The sequence below is a fragment of the Lygodium microphyllum genome, chromosome 6, assembly GCF_053477565.2.
Source record: "Lygodium microphyllum isolate KBCC chromosome 6, Lygodium_microphyllum_v1.1.10, whole genome shotgun sequence".
NCBI classification, from domain to species: domain Eukaryota; kingdom Viridiplantae; phylum Streptophyta; class Polypodiopsida; order Schizaeales; family Lygodiaceae; genus Lygodium; species Lygodium microphyllum.
The window spans coordinates 114,567,760-114,586,216 of record NC_141140.1 but is presented as its reverse complement, the minus strand read 5'-3'; the positions used below and the strand labels follow the sequence as shown (position 1 = coordinate 114,586,216).

At 44.7% G+C, this 18,457-nt stretch overlaps 1 protein-coding gene across 1 annotated transcript; it reads left to right on the top strand.

The window, feature by feature from the left end:
- The first annotated feature begins 1,036 nt into the window (after positions 1-1,036).
- Positions 1,037-3,557, top strand: LOC148034994 (uncharacterized). Its single transcript, XM_087680752.1, has 7 exons — positions 1,037-1,379; positions 1,432-1,472; positions 1,528-1,651; positions 1,824-2,380; positions 2,477-2,718; positions 2,797-3,388; positions 3,468-3,557. Exons 1-7 carry the CDS (start codon positions 1,037-1,039, stop codon positions 3,555-3,557), a joined length of 1,989 nt encoding a protein of 662 aa, XP_087536878.1.
- Positions 3,558-18,457: the final 14,900 nt, after the last annotated feature.

Below are 18,457 nucleotides of genomic sequence, written 5' to 3'. Positions count from 1 at the left end.
ATCACATCCGATCATCTGGGCCGTCGATCACGTTGACTGTGAAATTCGAACGGATATTCGTCTTGTCGCCCAAGTGCCCGGCTCCGCACGTGCCCTACTCCAAATGTGCCCGGCCCCGAGCGTGCCCGGCCTCGAAAGTGCCCAGATCCTGGGGTGCCCGGCCCCGGGCGTGCCCGATCTCGGAAGTGCCCGGATCCTGGGGTGCCCGACCCTGGGCACATTCGGTGCCGCGAGCTCAATTTTGACGTGGGTTCTTTTGGAGAGAAACAATTATCTGTCTGGAACTCTTTCGGCCGATATGTGCAGGCTCACGGGGCTATGGTACTTGTAAGGGTCAGCTCTCTCTGCCTGGAAAAGCTTTAGTCCTGGGATTAGAGGTGATGCAAGCACGAATTCTTCTATATCATGGACATTGACGATGGAGCAGTAGCAGAAGGGTGGTGCGCACAAACTCTGGAGCAAGGAGTGTTGACCCTCAGTATCGATGGCCTGCGAGACGAGAATTTGCTCAGGTGAGTTCCTCTACAGCTTTGTGATCTGTGTTGCACCTGGCATAGAATAAAGAATTCCACTTAATTGCAGTAATTGCAGGGTATGTCATCCATGCCCGTAGTCGATAGCGTAGCCGCACATCATGGTTTAGGGCTTTTGTGTCCAGGTGTGTTGTGGAGTTCGTCCAAGTGCATGTTTCAAATTAAACGTGTGTTTGCTGGCTCCAATAGAATGAAGCCGGGCAAAAGACCCAGATCACAATGGCAGCAAGCCATGCACGTGGCATCAGCACCCCCCCAGACACCCCAAGCACGCTCACCAATGAAGCTCCAATCACAAGGGCAGCAATCACCATCTCCTAAGCAAGCCATGCATGTGGCCTCACCATCTCCCGACGTACCCCAAGTCCCCTCGCCAAGGAAGCTTCGATCGCAAGGGCAGCAATCACCATCTCCCAAGCAAGCCATGCATGTGGCCTCACCATCTCCCGATGTACCCCAAGTCCCCTTTGCCAAGGAAGCTCCGATCGCAAGGGCAAGAAGCCATGCACGTGGCATCACCATCTCCTCAGCAAGCCATGCATGCAGCATCACCATCCCCCGAGACACCCCAAGTGCCATTGCCAAGGAAGCTCCGATCGCAAGGGGAACAAGGCATGCACGTGCCATCACCACTCTCCCCTCAGCCAGCCATGCATGTGGCATCGCCATCTCCTGAGACACCCCACGTGCCCTCACCAAGGAAGCTCCGCTCTGGCAAGTTTATTCCTGTGCGCAAATTTGTGGTGCCGCCGGCTCCCAAAAAGCAAGCAAAGGCGCAACAATCTCCAACCAAGAAACAACTGCCATTTGTTCACATCAATCGGATGCTTTCAAGGGATTTCACTTGTAAGTTTTTATTTTTCGCATATAAGTGGTTTCAATTTATTTTTGCACCGAGGTTTAATTGCATTGCCTAAACAACAGTTAACCATGATGCAGGTACGGAAGAGCCTGCAGACGATCTTGCCCAGGAAGAGGATCCTATCCTTGACAGGCCTTCGGGGCTGATCTTGCCGATGAGGAAGATCAAGCCGCTGCCAGGTCTGCCGATGATATTCGTGATGAAGAACATCAAGTCCCTGCTGCTGACTCGTTGGCCGGTTCGGGGTTGGCACCAAGTGAGTACATTGCATGCCCATTTGGGATGATTTTAAAAACGTATACTATGGATTTCTTGTTGTTCTTGTCTGCAGATCAGAAACTCGCGTCAGAAAATATTGTGTATGAATGATGTCATCAAGTCAGATTAAATTCTGAACATTGTTGTTGTGCCATTTGATGCTTTGCCAGGCGAAACGACGACAAGTGCAGACACACATGGCATTGACCGAGGTGGTCCTAGAGCACGCCCTGGGCCTGTGCACCCCACGGATGATGGTATCGTCCGAGCCTTCGAGATTGTCTTTGACAAGAATGGTCGATTGGCTCGCCGGTGCACTTGTGACCAGTTCTGCAGCAAGCGCACACACTTCTACTATCGACGCTCAGCCATGGAGGAACATTTAAAAGCTGCGCATGGCCTGAACATTGCAGTCCCTGCTGTAGGTAGAATAGGGCCTACTGATGCACGTGTATATGGCACCCACACGGAGTACGAGGAGCATCGTAGCCGCCAGAGATTCGAGGATGTGGAATTCAAGTGGCAGAAAAATAGAAAAAAGCATGAGACTGATTCAATGGTCAAAGGATGGAGGATATACAGTGAGTTGCCAGATTCTCAGAGGATGGGAGGTCCGGAGCAATGGGTGGACGCGTACGTGGCAGAACAGATGAAAAGATACGATGCAAAGAAGGATGATCACATAAAGAGGATCCGTGCTCGCATTGCCGTAGGATTCAATAGATATGTAAGTGTATCTCTGTTCTTCAGATTTTCTGCAGTTGACTTTGTTGGTTTCCATTGATTTTTCTGCAGTTGACTTACTTTTTTGCGCTGCCAACAGTGGAGGACTGCAAGCACAGATGTTGGGGGCCCAGCTCGGACGCAGTCATCGCACCATGCACAGTCGATAGACGCCGCAGATCAGGAGGATGCTGCTGCAGAATACATTGTTGCGGACACACCCATAGAGCTCTTATCGCCAGAGGGGCCTTCATTATCGATCGCATCTTACGACATTACTGTTTTTCCTGGTCGTGTGCTATATGCATTTTCTGATGGTGACAGGGACACACGCAGGATCATGTTCGTATACAATTGATTCTTCTTGTGGATACCTATTTGTTTGCTTCTTTGATTTAACACTTTGATTATGTTGTGCAGATATCGATTCAAGTCAACACGCCTCCAACTGGAGTTGCCAGTACAGGGGGACTTCTTTGAACAATTGAAAGATCCCGCACAGCAGGCCAGCACCTTGGACATGAACTTCTTTGCGCTGTGGATGGAGTTCAGCCTACAGGAGGAAATAAGCTGCAAATTCTGGATTGTTGATCCCTTGTGGGTTGGCTTGGCAGGCACTGCATCTACAAAGTCAAGCTTGGCCAACTTTATGTCTCCGATTGATGAGCTATGTGACATTGTGTTTTTACCCCTGGTCATGAGCGGTCATTGGACATTGTTTGTGTGCTTCAACTGTTCGGGGCATGGGGTGACTCAGTTGCATCAGAAGCCGGGGCTGCTATTCTTAGATCCTATGAACAAGCCACCCACTCCATTGATGTGTGAGATGGTTAAGCTGGCCGTGGAGCAGATATGGGCTGCGGAGCGTCGCCATGAAACCATACTAAGCAACCCTCCTGTGCAGGCGGTGATACCGTGCCAACTGAACGCCGTTGATTGCGGATATTATGTGATGCATTGCATGCGCCTGCTAGTGGAGGCTTGCTTGCAGGGAGTGGTTACGGCATCTTTTGTGAGTATATTTAGTATATGCACTAATATGGATTGATTTAGGTCGGCTCAATCTAATCTGAATCCTTGTCTTCATGCAGCTGACAAAGCGATGGTTCGAGCATGATGATGTTGTGCAGATGAGGAGGACCTTGAGTCAGTGGGTTTCTCGCGTGGCTGGCAATGTCTGAGTGGGTGTTGATCTCTAGCCATAGTTTCATGGGATGTTTTTGAACTGTGGACCTGGGGATGGGTAGAATGCATTGTACATGTTAGGCCATTTTGGCGAGGCTCTTGTAAAGACTTCATGTTTGCATCAACAGCAGTTGACTGTGCATCCGCTTTCTCTTGAGGCGGATCAATTTTGGCTTTGTAAACTGTCAGCTTCCATTAACACGTTCATGTGGCTTGTAAACTGTTGACACTCATTAAGAAGATTACATATTTCTATTTGCAGCTTTGATGTCTACCCTGAGTTAATTTTGCAATTCATGGTAAATTTTGATTATGCCATTTGGGGCTGTGACACGTCTATGCAAAAAGGTGCTAGCATACGTATGTTAATAGGTTAAAACAACACGTTGTAAACATGATCCAATCTTTTAACTAAGAGTCTACCAAAATGGCAACAAGTATGAAATGTGTTTGGCAAATAGGAAATATACAACTGTTCAGGGCACCAAAATAGACATCATGCTTAATAAATGGATATCCTAGCTCTCGCATGGCCAGAGGCAAACCTTTCAGAAAAAGTTTTGTTTGTAAAATCATGATCTTCAATAACAGGAATCATCTCATGCCAAACAATTACTTTTGCAGGCAACTTTATGGTACTTAGGAATTGAAAGTTTAAAAGCCTATGCTGAGTAGATGTCTCATGAGTCGAGATTTAGCAAAATATTCAAGCACCTCAACCTACCTAATATTGCAAGCAGTACACACTTACATGGTGCACATTAAGGGTGTGTATGTAGCACGTAACATACATGTGTGGAGTGCACATGGTATACACATGCATGTCCCGCAATCAATTCAACAGCCTTTGACAGTGTCAATCAACAGAATCCTTGTCAAACAAGCTCACAGATTACCATAGGATCTTCCCAATTTGTTCCCTGTCTACAAAGAGACTATAAAGCTAATGGACACAGCAGTTTTAATTAGGGGCAACCTAACACCACAAGGATATGGCAGGAAGGACATTGACAGAGTAGCAGCACCCATGATGCATAAATTCTGGCATGCATCACTGAAACTGGAAGACAACAAACCGCCAAGCCAGTGTCTCTGTGAATTTATGGCTAGCTCAGAATTTAGTCTGAAATAGTACTTGTTTCTAGATCAATTACAGGTGTTATAGGCGATATCAAGCTGGAGCAGCTAGATAGATGCTAGGAACAGTAGCTCAATGATGGAAGCATAGGGACCATTTCCTATAGGTGTATCTTGTTTCAAACCTTACAATTTTTCTCATGTATGCAGTGTTTTGTCTTGCCTGCTATTTGTTTTGCCCCTACCCGGCAAAATAGGGAAAGAGCAATAAGCACATATATATTAAACAAATACACGCATGTTGACTTGTCTTAGAAAATCCACCAACACCGGTCCAAATTTGATGCAAGAATCTATAAAATCACTTGTAAGAATCAATTGCTCATATATATGTTGTCATTCGACATGTTCACAAAGACAGTGAAAGTTCAAATCACCTATAAGAACCAATTAGCCATATATAGATGTTGTCATTCCACATGTACACAAACAGTCAAAGTTCAAGCTTGAATCACATACATATTATATCCGAAATCCAAAGTTTTATGGCTAACATGTCATGAAAAATAACTCCACTGTCAAACCAAAAATTTAGACTAAAATGTAAAATAGTAAAACTCTAGAATCCCAATAGACAATCATCTTGTGTTCTTGAATTCTGACATTGTGTTCTTAAAAGCATATTTTGACAATCGGGAAAGAATTTCTGCCTTTAAGCTTTTCATTAAATGTAGAAACACTCCAGTGCATAGAGATTGACCCACAGAATATATTAAAAGATCGAAATAGACCCAAAGCCCTTCCTCAGTATCATGCTGACAAAATAGCAAGGCTTTGAAAAATTTGTGAGGGATGATACAACACTATGCTACATAGAGCTGTCAAGCAATCTAAATGCAGAAAAACAGGCTGCTGACTCACACACACAGGAGCAGCCAGCTTTAAAAAGGGCAATCAGCACTTTTGAGATTTACAAAACCAAGGCAGCAGAAACAGAAGGAATCTTAAAAGTAATTTTGGAGTTACTGTATACCAAGTCCAACAATATATTCATAGCAACCACCTCAGCATTGCCGAATGGTTTATCTCAGCTTCCACTAAAACCATGCATAGGAGTGGACTCGAAGGAGTCTTAAGGACCCTCCCAGAAGTTCATGAGGCAGTTGAGGTCCTTCAAATTGATCAAAATCGCTTACAATAAAATTGAGAGCTCTCTAAAGGTGTAGTACTCTTGAAGTTCAAAAATAGTCAGCAGAAAATGACCTGACCATAAACATGACACTCATACTTTGATAATATTAGACTAAGATTAAATGGAGTTTTGCAAGAAGTTAACCACCAGGTTATATTAAGCAATCACCAAAGATGTGATAGATTGACATGCATTTGTGAATTCCAACATATTTGATGATCATGTGTACACTCTGTTGTGTGTCAACCCACAAACTTCACCACTTGTCTCTAGCTTGGACTGCTAAACTTTTTTGCAGTACATGCACATATCCCAAAAGAACCTAATGTCTTAATCTTAAAATATATTTTTACTCATGTAGGCCTTGCCTAGGTTTGAAAAGGATGCATACAAATCCAAGAGAAGCCACAAACATAGCAGCGCCACTAAAAGCATCCACAAACAGCCTCTCTGCCATAAGCATTGAGAATATATAAGCTTCTGGCAAGAGTCCCAGTAAACACTATATCGCTATCATGCATAAGACATAGACCAAGCAACAAGTACCATCAAAAGTAACTTGGCATCCAACTTTGGCGATGCTAAACAAAAGCTAGATTTTTCTTTACCAGTGTGACATAAAGCACATGCAAATACATTACCAAAGACTGACGCAAGTCTGACCTTTCCAATGCCTTTGACAACTGAGAGACATCATTGGCACATGTGACCGAACCCCCATTAGGTGTACATTTTAAGAATATAAATAGGACATACCATGATGTAATGTGCTTCACTGCTTAGAAGCAACACTATCAAAATACTTGGTAGACATGGTATCAGTGGTAGACATAACACATCATAACCAAAGGGATCATAATGATTTGCCATTTTTGATCAATCATTGCATTGAGTTTAGCACCAAGAGCAGGTCCACCATATTTTTGACATGTCCTTGCAGCAGTCGGCTAGTTTTGGTAATTTCCAGCTATTTATGTTTGGCCCAATTTATTGACAGATACATTGTCTTGCAAATTTCAGCACTCTCCGACATCCAGTGGCACTCCTCCCTCGTCCGGTGCTTCTCTCTGTCATCAGCTTCATCCAGTGCCCTCGCTCTGTTGATAAACATGGATGTAGAGCTAGTTAACTATGGTGGATGCAAATCAAACACATGATACATTATCAAAAATGAGAGATTGTAACTCAAGTGAATTAGGTTCCAAGATAGATTAGCTTGGACTCATAAACACAATCTTGAGTGAATTAGGTTCCAAGATGGCAGCCATGGAACCTTGGCCTCGAGCTCAGAAATCCCGAAGATTTTGGTCTCTCCTTGGTCCTCGGGAGTCCCTCTTGAACATTGCTCGAGATTTCAGCCATTAAGAAGAACGGGAAGAAGATCACAAGCAAGGTTTGAAGGCATGCACTTGTGGCCAGCCATGGCTATGGAGTAGGACCTCCAGAGAGCAAGAACCCTCATGGGGAGGTCCTGAAACATCCTGCCCCAAGCTTGATTTCACCCTTTCTTGAGGAAGCATACCCATTTTGGAGCCATGGAGCATTCGGGATCAAATGGAGCTCTCATGGAGGACTGAGGTGGCATCACTGGCTGCCTTCTTCTCCAAAGACTCAAGGGAACTGACTCTTGGCTCTCATTCTCTCCGTTTAAGCCTCTTGTTGAATCCCATCCAATTTTTTGAGAGAATGTATGAGTCCAAGTAGATAATAGGAGACCCAGACCTTGAATGCATGCTGATTCTCATGTCCCAGTCATTTCTCTTTGATCTTATAGTGCTGAAATGGATTTTACTCATGCTGAAGCTTCATTGTGATTATATTTTGCTTACCCATAACCCGTTTGGCTTTTTGTGAATTGGTTGAGCCAAGAAGTGAAAAAAAATCCATCAAAGAAGTGACCCCCCCTTGCCATCAAAGACCCTGAAGGGGTGCACAACCCGGCCCGGGGGGAACTTTGCCCACCTCCCGGTGATCCGGAGCCCAAAAAATTATTACAGGTGCAAGTATATTTGATGGAATAGCCCGAACGCTGATCACTTGAGCCTACAAACCCCTACATGCATTGGTAATGTCATAAACTGCTTGCTAATGTATGGTGGATGCAATGCAAGAAGGGTAGGGAATGCAATATGGAACTGGTCTAAGCAATAAGCTATGGATGCAAAGAATGTATGGCTTTATGGGGCATTCAGAGCCACCATTGAGGCCCTACATGTCTGGGATAAGACCCTCACCATTGGGATAAATAATGCTTCTTGAGGGAGCCTTTGCAGGATATTACAGACAGCCAGTCCTACACAGTCAGCCCACAACAATTGATTACAGCAAAGCCTCTTTGTGTGATTGAGCGCAAGCTCTATAGCTTGACTCGAAGAGGGCATTTTCCCCTTCGATTTAAGCTAAAAATCTCCACATTCCGCCCTACGGTTTCAGAGATACACTCAGTTTTGTACCCAGAGGTACTGTGGGACAGGCAGCGGTCCTACACAGTCAGCCCACAAAAAGTGATTACAGCAAAGCCTTGATCATTTACTGTCGGAGATATTTTTACATAGACTCATAGAGGGGATCGAGGGCTTTCATTTGAATCAGAAAGTTTGGCAATCGGAGTTCCCTAGCTCAAGTTATCATCATTTCTGTAACAGGGGGTCTGTTAGACTGCACTTGGGATGACAAGCCACAAGGGTAAAGCAAAGGCCTAGGAGGAATTTCAGTGTGAAATAAGGGACTCCCATGCCTCGATGAACGATCCTAGCTTAGCCCAGGAGGATCGTGAAGTCTTGTTTGAAGAAGGTGCCTCCGAGATAGATCGCTTATCTCTGCTCAACCAAACCCTATGCCAACATGAGACCCGTCATGCTGATCGACATAGAGAGATGGAGCAACGCCACAGGGAGATGGAAACCCGCCAAGATCAGCGTCATTCCGAGATGATGGCCAAGATGGACTGACTCATAGAGCGCATGGGCGCCCTCATTCCCGCCATTTCCCCCCCCTCGGATCGACCCAAGGAGTATGTCTCTCCCCGTGACGCTAATCGCCCTCCCCCCTTGGAGACCGGGCATAGCTCACAAGGTCTTGGTGGTACCCATGGCATTTCCCATAGCACTTGATCAAATGGCAAGGCCTACCAATAGAGGAAGCCTCTTGGCACCCAGCATCTATATTGGACGAATTCCCACACCTCAAGGAGGCTATGTTGGCTGGCACCTCACTATGACCCCTGTTTTGGGCTGCAGTTTGCATCTGGACAGCCACTTGTTTTGTACCAGATTTGGTCCTGGTCCACTCTCAACCCCATCCTCCATACATGGCCAGAAAGTATACCTCGAGGGCTCCATTCCGACACCTTACTTGCCCTGATCGGAGTTCCCTAGTGGAAGTTATGGCTATTTTTCTCCAGCCATACCATCTGGGACCGCATGTTAGAAATTCCTGGATAGCCCTTTATTTTGTACCAGTTTTGGTCCTGACCTGATTGCAGCCCCGCCCCAGCCACATGGGCTGAAAGTACATCTCATGGGCTCCGTAAAGACACCTCAATTGTCCCATTCGGAGTTGCCCACACAAAGTTATGGCCGATTTCCTACAGCACACTCTTACAGTCCATGACTACATCCCTTGTTTTTTAGGACAAAAACTTTATGAGACGGGATGGTTTGTAATGAACAGGGATCACGGGAATATCTTGTTCAGTGGAGGATAAACCCCGCTACCTTGTTCAGTGGAGGACAAAGCTAAGGTTTGGACAAAGCTATCTTCTCTCTACAAGCTGAAGACCTTTGCCCACCGTATTACCACAGACAAGAAGCTCTAAATGCTTCCCGTCGATGATTCTTCTTCTACGAAGGATCACATCAACAAGATGGAGGAGTTGCGGGATGCGCTTGCATCCCTTGGTAGGACGATATCATCCAAAGGTATGGTGATGATTCTCATTACTCATCTCCCATCTAATATCTTCTACACTAGCTTATTGACCTCTAGATCCCATGGCAACCATTTTGTGGGAGGAGTTAATGTTAGTGTAACACCTCTTCTGTGAGATAGGGCCATGAAAGTATTATCACATGTCCTTTGAAACCATGAAAGTATTATCATCTGTAGTCCAAGATGTGAAACCCTGATGCATTGTTTCCATAAAAAAGCGGACTATGCATACCAACATCACTAAGCATTGTGAGCGCAAATTAAAAACCACGCTTTCACTTGTTGGAACAGTAAAAAAGGAGCCAGCATTGTGGACTATGTAATGGGGTCGCTAGCTTTAATTCCAGAAATTAGGCGATTTGAGATATTTGCCAAGCCCATCAGCATAGCAGCTGACCATGCAATCCTGAAATTTACCCTGGCATGTGGTCAGGCATTTGACATACAAGCTGTTGCATCATGGCTAATGCACATGGGACTGATAATATCACGCAAATAGTTGGAGAAAAGCTAGACAACAAAAACTTTGCATTATGGAAATTCAGAAGGAAAAATTTTCTGGTTGGCAGATGATACTGGGACTTATGTACAGGAGATGAAGCAGCTCCTGAATTGCCTGAAGCAAATGCAACAAATGAACAGAAGAAAGCTCACAGGTTATGGACTGAAAGAGCATGTAAGGTACTGCATTGGTTTTCACTATGTATATCCGATGCTATGGCTATTCAAATCATTGGCTGTGAGTCTCCGAAGGATGCTTGGGATATACTGATGAGAAATTATGGAACCATGACACATGCACGGAAGATCCAGTTGAAAAAACAGTTCAATAATATGTGTAGGAATGGCAGGAGCATCCAGGTGTATACCACGGAGATTAAGACCATAGCTAATCAACTTGCTACTATTGGCTCAAGTGTATCAGAAGATGATGTGATTGCTGTTGCAGTAAACGAGAGGATGTGCCAACTTTGCGGATGGGAGCCAGAGAGCAATTATAGACCTTTTCAGTATGGGATCAGAGCCAATCCCAGCCACGTCCACCCCTCCAGAGAGCAATTACAGACCACAATGAAGAGAGCCGCTCTAAATAGAAACCACAACAACAAAGAATGGGTTGCACTACATTTTTATTTAAGCATGGGTGCCAGGAAGAGACGGAGATCGGAAAGCTTTTACCAAGTAAGCTGAAAGCTGGACACTGTACAATTTCCCTCAAATATGCAAATTCTCAGTATCAAATTCCATTGCCGAGCATTGAGAAACTTGCATTGCATAAACTCTTGTAACAACAATCCAAAAGACTAGAACTGAGATGGCCAATGTACTATAGTGATACTAGAAAACACAGTTGACCCATCATTTTCTGCAAAGCTGTGTGCTCTGACCATGGTACTGAATGATAGAACAGCATCCTCTGTAAGGACATGTGGGACATCAATGTCACCCAAGGCAAAGAAACCAATAAGGACATGTGGGCAATCAACGAGGACGTGTGGGCAATCAATGCCATGCAAGGTAACGAAATCAGGAGAGCCTAGGCATCTCTCTCCACAAGATGGAAATTGGACTAAGGAAAGTCGAACGCTTTTGTAAATACTTTCCAACAAACCTTGGAAGCACCAAATCCTGTCACCAAGAATATGCACAGACCAGTCAAGATCTCTGAGACCAACAAGGCCTCCATTTGAGGTGAATGGTTTCATGTTTTCCTTTACAGCATCAAAGACAGCCATTCCCTCCATTTCTGCGATGTCTGCCAAGCACCATGGTCCTGCTTGGAGAGTACTGCAAGCATTGCACACAGATTCCAGAGTGTGAGTGTAGCATTCCATGTCCATTGGAAGGCTGCTTATCACCTTCTCAATAAGCTCCATTAGAAGAAGACCACATCAATCTGGATCCAAGAGAGTTCTGCGAGAACAAGACTAACAATCAAATGAGCTATGCTGCCATCTCTTATACTGAGAACCGTCAACACCACCCTCACAGAAACCTGACGATGGTGCCTCACAATCTGATCAGACAAAGCCACGTCTTCGATCATAGAAACCAAATAAAGTCATCACAATCCTTTGCAAGTTCAATATATGAACAGCCCAATGGCCATCCACACACCCAAAGATTCATCTGCAAAGTTTCTATGTCAAAGAGTCCCTTCCCACCTCTAACTGTCTCCCTCCCCCACATTCAATACATTTTATCTCGTTTCTCAATCTTGTTTTCCCTCAAAAATATGCATACAGTAGCCTTGGGGTCTGCATAGTTGCCTTTCTGCTTTTCATTAGATATCAGAATAATCAACTGCTGTAGACTGTGTCATGCTGACATGATTATCACGCAATGCCAAACAGAATATGCATACAATATGCAGTTGATTATCTCGTTTGTCAGTCTTGTTTTCCCTCAAAAATATGCATACAATAGCCTTGGGGTCTGCATAGTTGCCTTTCTGCTTTTCATTAGATATCAAAATAATCAACTACTATATACCAGAGGTAGCCATGCAGCTGAGAGAAGACTTGGCCACAGATAGCCCCAGTATCAACTTTGCAAGAGTGAGCACCCAGATATAGACAAATTCACATTTTGAACTGTGATCAGACCCACAAGCAAACAATTGGTGAAGAGCAATCAACTATTCAACAGCTTGGGGGTGTGACAATCAGAAGACCCACGTATCATCATCATTATCATCTCTCAGCAAAGTTCCCCACCAAATGCAAACGATTGCAGAGTTTTCAGAATCAGACAACAACCACAGGCCAGAAAGGCATACTAGACCTGGCACTTGCAGCCAGCTGAAATGCATGCCGTAAAAACATCAACAAAGGATATGACAAAAAGCTGTGGACTCAATGGACATCCCTGCCGCCTAAGAGATCTGTGTCCACAGAGTCCATATAGTCTGCCACAAAGAAACAAACTGACATGTTCGTCCTCAGACAAAAGTTGGGACACAGCAAGCAGTGTGTGGCCCAAGGAGCCGTGCTCTCTACTTAGAGGCCATAGCGGGGGACCAACCTGTATCTGGAGGCCCTAATTGCCTCCATTGAGCTGTCACCTGACATTTGAACAAGAAAGCTCCTTTCCCCCCCTTCGGTTGGATACGCAATGTCTGCAATTGTTCCATCCCACAACATTGCATCGCCATGGAATGCAGTGATTGTAAGACCAGTCAATGTGCTACGAGCAATTTCTGCATTGCAATCTCTAGCACCCAAAGGCAGCATTGCATCACATGTTTTGCAAGAAAATGTGGACCGGCAGTCAATGATTAATGTTTTGCTACAACAATGTGGACACTGAATACGATCTTGCTGAGGAAACCTGATTCGTTTACGGCCTCGTTGATGTTTTTTTGGCAGTGGGCCTGTCTGATTCCTTGGGCGCTTAGGTGAGATTCCAATTTTCGGATCAACATCACTCTTCTTTGCACCATGCCCGAGTCTTGTCTCCATCACATTTGCTTGGATCTGCCGAATACTTCCCCCGGATGGCATCTCAATGGTTCCAGGGACAAGCAATCCAGCTATATGGCTCTGCAATGCTTTCATGTTTTCAATACAGCCCCTGACATCAGCAGCAGACAAAGAGGTTGCTACGTCCTCAAGTCTTTCCAAACTCCGACATAGCTCGCTGATTTCAGCCTGCAGACATGCATCTTTCTGCGATTCCATGATATCCACGTCAGCATCAACATCTTCATGCACCCCAACTACTAGCAATGCTCCTCGCATGGACATAACATGGTCAACCACAGGAAGAGCATCGCGAAGATGTGAGAATTTGGTATGTAAAATTTGTCTTAACCCAAGTAAGTGCTTGCATTCTGTGGTCTGGTCAGGGCAGTCACAATAACTTGCTTGCACGGAAACATTGTACCAAATGTCCGAGTTTGACTCGCTTAAAACCTTGAACAGCATGGACTCCTCACTAACCACTAGGACAGTAGATGGGTCAAGTTCGAAGCGCTTGCATATACGGTATCCCCCTTGCAAGCGCTTTGCATGGTCTTTGGATGCCCCTCTGTGTGCATATCTGCCGGACTCTGCAATCCCCTGCTTCATCTTGAACCATTCAGGAGCGGTTCCACCCATCCTTGTGCCCATCTGACTATCACCAACCAATGCATGCACAAGCTCAGTTATGGATCGATTGATCCTTCCATCTAGCAAGGTGTACTTAATGTACTGCCACAATCGCTCTACCAAGTTTGTCGTGTCAACGTTTCCATGGTAAAACAATCGCCCAAATTTGGGCCACATATATCGCCACTGGGAGCTTCTACCACACCAACCATGAGAAATGTAGCTTGTGACATCTGGAAACTGTGAGTACTCGCGCATGGTTGCATCAAACAATGTGTCAAAGTCTTTCTCACTTGTGCAATGCATTAATTGACTCATTCTCTGGTACAGGCAGTTTCTATCAGCGCTTCCAACCTTTGGCAACAAGTTTTCTACCCAAGCTTTCTTGACATGAAACCAGCATAGTAAAATTCTGCATGCTACCAGCTGTCTTTCAGCATCATGGGACTGCCAGCAGTGTGGATCTTCAGCAATGACATTAAGAAGGGCAGAGTACTCTGTAGGAGACTTGTCGATAACAATAGCCGCTAGTCTCACGTGATCCATTCTTGCAAATACAACTTTGATGGTTACTGTTAGTGCAGCAATCTCCTGTGCAGTCCCTGGATCAGCCGAACACAGCATGAGCCATAGAGGAATCCCATGCCCAATATGGTTTGGTGCGACGGCTGCGTACAACGGAAGACCGAACATATTGGTTTTGAAAGTGCTATCTAGAGCCCATGCATTGTTAGGAGACAGACGCTTGCACATTTCCAACATCCACTCATCTTGCAGTATCAAAATAAATGGTTGCTTTGCCACATTTTCAGCAGTTGGATCATATGGCTGCACATACAACACCTTGCCAGCCTCTTCAACTTATATGCCTCGTGCATCATTGAAACCCAATCATTTTCAGACACCTGACTTCCCATCCGCAACTTGTATGCCAGTTGAGCAACCTCTTTTGGTATCATAAAGAATCTATGTCTTGCCCTATCCAAAAGAGGAACTCTGGACATCTGCCATGTTTCTTTCTTTGAGCTCATTTTTGCTACGTGTTTAATTGAACCCACGTCAAACAAATCATCCACACAACAACGCATTACATTCTCGTGCACGGGTAGATTGTATCTGTCACTACGAGTACCCGGCTGATGCCCTTTGTGATCTGCGTATAGAAATATTGTAGCCCTGTCAAGCGTTGTTTTGTTAACCACATTCACGCGAAAGGGACAGCCACATCGCTTGGATTGTTTAGGTCTTCGCACAGTTGTGCCTCTTCTGTTGGGCTTACCGCTACGATGGCAATCGTACCGTTCATACCTGACATCCGGACAGCTTCTCTTCCATGGCCTGCCCTTTCTTAGCCGACTATTGTGCTTGATCTGAATTTCTGCCAACACTTCTTGCACCTTGTCTATCCGACATTGAAATGTCTCAGTCGCATTCTCTTGGGCCAGCAAAGTATGTTTAAACTCTTCAGCAGATACACGGCGCACTTTTTGACAAGCACAAGCAAGCACCAGGGCAGTCACATAGCCTGTTGGAATCCCATGATGCAAGATATCTGTACACCAATGCTTTTTCAGAAAGCTGAGAGTTTCAGCCAAGCTCCTGTGACATCCGTGATCTCTATCGAAGCGAGCATCCCAAACGATATCAGACCATTCTTCGACCCATGCAATGTAAAGCTTGTCTTTTGACTTCAAGCACAAACGGTCGTTCACAGCAATGCATACATTCTCTTTTATTTTTCGCCATCTTCGTATATCAATGCTCTTGTACGGACATGCATGCCTCAAGCTCTCGATGGTTGCATGATTTGTGCCAGTAATATCCTGAGTCATTGTCTCATACAGCGGCTTTGTAAAGGCTAAATATTTGGATGACAGGAAATCTTGCGCGTTAGGCACATTTGTGTGTGGCCATTTGCGGTTATCACTTGAAGCATCATGGTCGTTTGTGAAGGAGTTGTTCCCTCCATTGGATTCCTCGCTGCTTTCAGAAACAGAAACAGAATCAGCATCTGAGGAGTATACATCTAAAGACATACAATCTTCTCCACTGCTGTCAATGATGTCTGCTGGAATTTGATCCTCTCCAAAAGCATATGCCATGGAGCCTGCCATTTGCAAGGAATGTGTTTACTTAGCAGGGGGGTTGCCTTCTTTGCAGAACGCTTGATTCTATGCATCGCCGATCAGACCTTATCCATTCTGTGCATCCAGATCAAGCACGAATTCCGTTGCACTAATCCATTGCCATGCAAACATTCAAAAGTACCTTATCCAGTCAGTGCATCCAGATCAAGTACGAATTCAGTTGCATTTTGCATTTAAATGTACCTTATCCCTTCAGTGCATACAGAAAAAGCACGATTGTAGTTGCATTCTCCATCCAGATCACACACGAATCCAAATCAAGGCATGAATTCTCCGTGCATGTCGCATATTGGGTGCTTCGAAGGTGGTGCAGGCATTCAAATGTACCTTGTTCATTCATTCAGTGCATCCAAATCAAGGCACGAATTCTCCATGCATGTTGGGTGCTTCGAAGGTGGTGCGAGCTTTCAAATATACCTTATCCATTCATTCAGTGCATCGAGCTGGATCAAGTACGAATTCAGTTAACTGCATTCTCCATCTCTGCAGATCAAGCACGAATCCAGCTGGATCAAGCTTGGCACGATTTCTCCATGCATATCGCGCGCGTACTGGGTTGCTTCAAAGGTGGTGCAAGCCCGGTTTTTTCATTCGAATTTAAACTCTGTTCCATTTTGTTAAAAAATAAAAAAGCAGGGTCGAGCACCCCAGGATCCGGGCACTTCCGAGACCGGGCACGCCCGGGGCCGGGCACCCCAGGATCCGGGCACTTTCGAGGCCGGGCACGCTTGAGGCCGGGCACATTTGGAGCCGGGCACATTTTGAGCCGGGCACATTCGGAGCCGGGCACTTGGGCGACAAGACAGATATCTCGCAATCAACGTGATCGACGGCCCAGATAATCGGATGTGATGGGGGCAAAAAGGGGGCCGTCGATCACCACTCTCCCCTCCTTAAAGACCCCCCCTTACCATAGACACGAGGCAACCCTATGGGAGTCATAAATGTCTGCATCTTCCCATGAGAAGGAACAAAATTTCCCTCCCCTTCTTCTATCGTCGTGTCATGTTGAAATTGTCATCCTCTCCTTTACATTTGAGGTGGCAAGATAGGATATTGAAACAGTTTTTCGTCTTCGTCTTTTCATCCTCGTCTTATGTTGCCATCAACTTCGCTCTTCTCTCGTCACCCTTCTCGTGTCTCCCTTTGATGTCCTTTTGTCACAGTAGCAATCATCGATGCTTTGATGCAATCTTTCTCTCATCCCCCTCTGTCATTTCCTCACCTCGGTCATTTCCTCCTTCAATTAGTCGTCGATTTCTCACGTCCTTTATCGTCGTTCTTGTCCACTCCTTCGTCCCGTTGTAGTCTTTCATATTTATAAAGCTTAAGAAAAAGATTTAAACCAGAATATCGATTTGCTTCTTTTGATAAGGCGTCAACAAAAAAAAAGCTTTTAAAAAAACATTGTTCAAAATATCATGCTCCTTCTTTTGTTTGAGCACATAAAAACATTCTCTATCTGACATTAGAGTTTATGTCAATGTGCCGCCATATGTTTGTCAATTTTAACAATACCATGATCCTCTTTTTCTCTGAATTGAAGGGTTCAGTCTTTAGTATTTCACGTCGAGATCTTATTTCTTCCCATTGCTTATGTTTAGGCTAGAGCTTAGAAGAAGTCATTTTAGTAATTTGTATTGTCTTTTATCTATTTTGGACGTTTGTCAATTTTGATGATTTTTGGAATCTTAAAAATGGAAGGTCGTAGCTTTTCATAGCATGCCTGGGATGTTTGTCAATTCTGATGATTTTTGGAATCTTGAAAATGGAAGGTCATAGCTTTTCATAGCATGCCTGGGATTTAGTTATCTTCGCATGTACGCTCAGGCGGATCATAATGTAACTATGGCGGATTTCTGAATGAAAGATGGAGATGCAATTTGTCAACTTGTGTTGTCTTATTTGCTCTATTCTGATCCTTTGTGAGTCCATATCTGAGCATAGTGAGATAAGTAGTGATGTAGAAAGTGAAATGCTTGTGATGTGAAGATGAATTTTAGTGCGAATTTTGATTTTCTCAATTGTCAAATCGAATGTCAAAATGTCATTTGAAATAGTAAAATTGTGTTTATGAAGGGTGTTCATGGTCGAGTTTGCTCTCTTCTATGGGAGGATGAGTGCTATGCTAAGCAGTGGTTTTGGGGGTAGTTAAATGGGTGGTTATGTTTTTGGAAGTCAGATGCTGAATGATTTCTCATTCTAGAGAATTCACAGCAACCTGTTGACTCGTATTTCACAAGGTGGGCAACACGGTGTGCAGCAACATGCAAAAGGGCATGAAGGTGGTGAAGATAGTGGAAATGCAAAGTGACAGTTTGGAGGATGAGTCAGATTAGAGTATCGAGGAATTGGAGGATATAGAGAATTATGGAGGACTTTTCAATGAATCTAGAGGAGTTGGGCAATTTCTGACTTTTGTAGGAGGAGTAGTATTGTAGCAGGCATTTGTGGTGAAA